This window comes from Colobus angolensis, unplaced genomic scaffold (assembly GCF_000951035.1).
Source record: "Colobus angolensis palliatus isolate OR3802 unplaced genomic scaffold, Cang.pa_1.0 Scaffold260, whole genome shotgun sequence".
NCBI lineage: Eukaryota > Metazoa > Chordata > Mammalia > Primates > Cercopithecidae > Colobus > Colobus angolensis.
The window spans coordinates 770656-775279 of NW_012115822.1; the positions used below are offsets into that span (position 1 = coordinate 770656).

The window sequence follows — 4624 nt, forward strand, 5'->3', positions numbered from 1 at the left end:
TGAGCCACTGCGCCCGGCCTTCTGATACAATTTTTAAAACAGCTCAGCGATGACCTCCAGGCTCTTCAACAGAAGTATCTCAAATTCCTTTTGACCATGTAGCAATGAACACACCTGGCATGCTTCCAAAACAAAACCATGCTTGGGGCTGGACACTGACCATCTGCTCAGTGCTCAGGTCACCTGCTTAGGTCATGGCCAACACACAGGCGTCACGGGGCTCCACAAGGCCACAAGCTTCACTGCCCCTACCTGGGGACCCAGAGCAGCTCCGCCTCTTGTTACCTCATGTCATTTTATACACTGAGCCTACCTCGGAAAACACTGAGGAAATGGGGTGCCTGGCTCCTTCCACTTCTCACCTCACACTTCCCAGTGCACACAGGAGCCCCAGAGGCAATGAGAGAGCAGAAACTCTGCCTCGTTCAACAGTTTCTATCTCAGATGATGAAATGAGGAGCCTCTCACTATTAAATAGTGAAAATACAAGCAGGTAAGTGTTCTTCTCATTGAGTTAAACAGGAAACCTAAGAGATTCCTGGCTGGGCGTGGTGGCTCACACCGATGATCCCAGCACTTTGGGAGGCCAAGGCAGGAGGATCACTTGGGACCAGGAGTACAAGACCAGCCTGGGCAACATGGTAAAACCCTGTCTCTACAAAATAAATAAATAAAATACCTATTAAAGAAGAAAAGATTCCTGAAAGGCACAACTTCCTGACAAACTTTGTTTCCAAAGTGGTCATGACCTGTGAAGATGGGGAGATGTCATGACCTGAGGATGGGGGGAGGTCAAGACCTGTGAGGCTGGGGGGAGGTCATGACCTGAGGATGTGGGGAGAACACTGTCATTCCCTGAGTGAGCTTCAGCTCTTCCGTGATGTGTGGCCTGTTTAAACGTTCACAACTGGTTGATGATAAATGCCACACACTGCTAATAAGGAGCTCAGCACAGTAAGGAGGGGCCGGGGGATCTTATTTACATCTTCAAGGCTGCTCATGGGTCCTGTGCACAGAGACCAGTCAGAGCTTCACCCAGGGCTCCTACAGACCCTGAAAATGCAGCCACATCCTCTGGGGCATTTTCCTGAGCAACCCCTTTCCTTCTTAACCATACTGAGTTTTTAAAATTTCTTAATACCCTTATTATTAAACTATTTCCACAGATTTTTCTAGACTTCTTTTGCTCATTCAGTCCTCTCTGGTTTTCTGCTCTGAGAAACAAGTGATTCACCTTGCTGCTCGTGATTCTGGGCAGTCCCAGCTGCCTGGCCTTGGAAACCCACCCACCATGCCAGGATCACATCTGAGATCGTGGCATAGCCACAGTTAAGCATGCACAAAATGCTCACCAACGCTGCCTAGAAGGCTCTAGACGTTCAGGACACAGCACACTCAGGAAGTCATGTGATGCTTAAATATTCTTCCACTAAGTAGGTACCACAACGCCAAATAATCATTATGCTATCGATTTTTTGGCATAACCCACTTGCCTTGGAGATGAGCTCATCATGATTGGCCAGGTGTGCTCTGCAGTGGATGCAGCTGTACGTTCGGTGACAATTCGGCAGATACGCTTGGAAAGTTTTGGACTTTGTCATTTTCACCATCTCTCCTGGGCACTCCTCACTCAGCTCAGGGCTGGTTCTGGAAGAACCGCGGCTCTGCTGGCCTCTCTGACAAAAGAAACACTGGAAAATGCACGCAAGAGCCGTCGTTGTCCAGGAGGGCGTGTGGCACTGTCCACACAGCTGGGACGAGAGAAAAACGTAACCTGTCAACCAATCAGACAAAGTGGTGGGTTACAGAGAGAACACGCGTGTGAAGGAGGCACATATGGGATTCATATATTGTGAAGCAAACACGCAGGGGGCGGGGGTGGCAGGACTGGAAGTTAAAGATCTTTTTTTTTTTTTTTTTTGAGATGGAGGCTCGCTCTACTGCGCAGGCTGGAGTGCAGTGGCGCAATCTCAGGTCACTGCAACCTCCTCCTCCTCCTGGGTTCAAGCGATTCTCCTGCCTCAGCCTCGAGTAGCTGGGATTACAGGAATACGCCACCACGCCCGGCCTCCCAAAGTGCTGGGATTACAAGCGCCACTGCGTCTACCAAGATCCAAGTCTTTAGTATCAATTGTAGACAAAATGAACACTGAGCCCATGCCACTGCTTAACCACTTTACATTTAGTTGGAAGTGAAAAAGTGAATTCCTCTTACATGCAAATAATTTGAGAAAAACATTGATTCAAATTCTTCTTATACCAGGTTTGGCTTTGGGAAACATGAAAGAAGAGGCGGAACCAAGACTTCTAGTGAGCGGGCCCAGTGACAGGGCTGGATGCACCTCACCCCGAACCCGAGAACTCACCATGCAGGGCACTAGGACACTGAGGAATGTGAGGGATGGGTCCAGTATTATTTAATCTTTAAGAAATTCCAGTCCTGAAATAAACCCTCATGTATGGTCAGATGATCTTCAACAAGGGTGTCAAGACCATTCAATGGGGGAAAGGACAGTCTTTCAACAAATGGTGTCACAACAACTGGATGTCCGCCTGCAAAAATATAAAGCTGGACTCCTACCTAACACCGTATACAAATTAACTCAAAATAAAACACCTAAATGTGAGACTAAGACTATAAAACTCTTAGAAGGAAACACAGGGGAAAAGCTTCATGACACTGGATTTGGCAATGATCTCTTGGATGCGATACCAAAAGCAGGGGCAGCAAAAGAAAAATAGACACATTAGACTTCGTGAAAATGTACAACTTTTGACTCGATGCAGCACTCACACCTGTGGTCCCAGCACTTTGGGAGGCTGAGGTGGGTGGACCACTTGAGCCCAGGAGCTCAAAACCAGCCTGGGTAACAAAGAAATACCTCATCTCAACTAAAAATACACAAAATTAGCTGGGTGTGGTCCCTGTGCCTGTGGTCCCAGCTACTTGGGACAGCTGAGGTGGGAGGATGGCGTGAGCCTGGGAAGTTGAGGCTGAAATGAGTTGAGATCGTCCAACTGCACTCCAGCCTAAGCAACAGAGCGAAACCCTGTCTCTAAACAAATAAATAAAAACTTTTGTGCTTCAAAGGATACTATCAACAGAGGCAACCCAGAGAATGAGGGAAAATATTTTAAAATCATATACCTGATAAGGTATTAATATCTAGAACACATACATTCTATTTTCTCTCTATGCATATTCTCTATATATCTATATTCTCTATCCTACTTATTGGAATATGTCAAAAAACAAAAAACAAAAAAACTCCTACAACTCAGCAAAACAAACAAACTGGTTAGAAAAATGGATAAAGGGCCAGGCGTGGGCCAGGCATGGTGGCTCACGCCTGTAATTCCAGCACTTTGGGAGGCCAAGGCAGGTGGATCACAAGGTCAGGAGATCGAGACCATCCTGGCTAACACGGTGAAACCTTGTCTCTACTAAAAATACAAAAAATTAGCCAGGCATGGTAGCAGATGCCTGTAGTCCCAGCTACTCAGGAGGCTAAGGCAGGAGAATGGAGTGAACCTGAGGGAGGTGGAGCTTGCAGTGAGCCGAGATCGCACTATTGCACTCCAGCCCGGGCGACAGAAGGAGACTCTGTCTCAAAAAAAAAAAGAAAGAAAGAAACAGGGCCGGGCACGGTGGCTCATACCTGTAATCCCAGCACTTTGGGAGGCTGAGGCAGGTGGATCACCTGAAGTCAGGAGTTGGAGACCACCCTGGTCAACATGGCAAAACCCCATCTCTGCTAAAAATACAAAAATTAACTGGAAGTGGTGGCAGGAGCCTGTAATCCCAGCTACTCGGGAGGCTGAGGCAGAATCGCTTGAACCCAGGAGGCTGAGGTTGCAGTGAGCTGAGATCCCATCACTGCACTCCACCCTGGGCGACAGAGTGAGACTCCGTCTCAAAAAAAAAAAAAAAAGGAAATGGATAAAGGATGCATATATCTATATTCTCTATATATTCTAGTTATTAGAGTATGTTAAAAAACAACTCAGCAAAAAGAAACATAATCTGATTAAAAAATGGACAAACGACCTATCATCTATATTCTACATAATTATTAGAATGTATTTAAGAAACTCCTACAACTCAACAAAACAACCCCAATCTGATTAAAAACGGACAAAGGACTTATGTAAACATTTCTCTGAAGATATACAAATGGCCTACAAGCACGTGAAAAGATGCTCCATGTCACTGATCCTGAGGGAGGCAGATGAGGACACGCTGAGACACCACCGCACACCCTCTAGGACAGCTACTATCAACACACACGGAAGATAAGCGTTGGTGAGGATGTGGAGGAATCGGAACCTCCTGCATTGCGGGTAAAAATGTAAAATGCTGGAGGCACTATGGGAAACAGTATGGTAATTCCTCAAAAAATGAAACAGAATTACCATGGGCTCCAGCAATTCCACTGCTGGGTATAAATCCACAAAAACTGAAAACAGGGTCTCAAAGTGACATCTGCACACCCACGCTCACAGCAGCATTATCCACAACAGCCACAGGGGGGAGCAGCAGTGTCCCTCCACAAACGGGCATCCTCAAAATCAAAATGCGGCGTCTGCATACAATGGAATTGTTATCCAGCCTTTAAAAAGAAGG

General features: G+C 46.6%; 1 protein-coding gene across 2 annotated transcripts in view; it reads right to left on the reverse strand.

Moving 5' to 3' along the window:
- The window catches only part of YPEL1 (yippee-like 1 (Drosophila)), a 34917-nt gene that overhangs the window by 16239 nt on the left and 14054 nt on the right, over positions 1 to 4624 (reverse strand). The window contains exon 2 of one of the 2 annotated variants that reach the window (XM_011947320.1): positions 1494 to 1774. In XM_011947320.1, coding sequence (XP_011802710.1) covers positions 1494 to 1610 — 117 coding nt within the window. In that variant the 5' untranslated portion in view covers positions 1611 to 1774. Of the gene's footprint in view, positions 1 to 1493; positions 1775 to 4624 lie in introns of those variants that run through there. The other variant, XM_011947321.1, reaches the window with a different exon arrangement.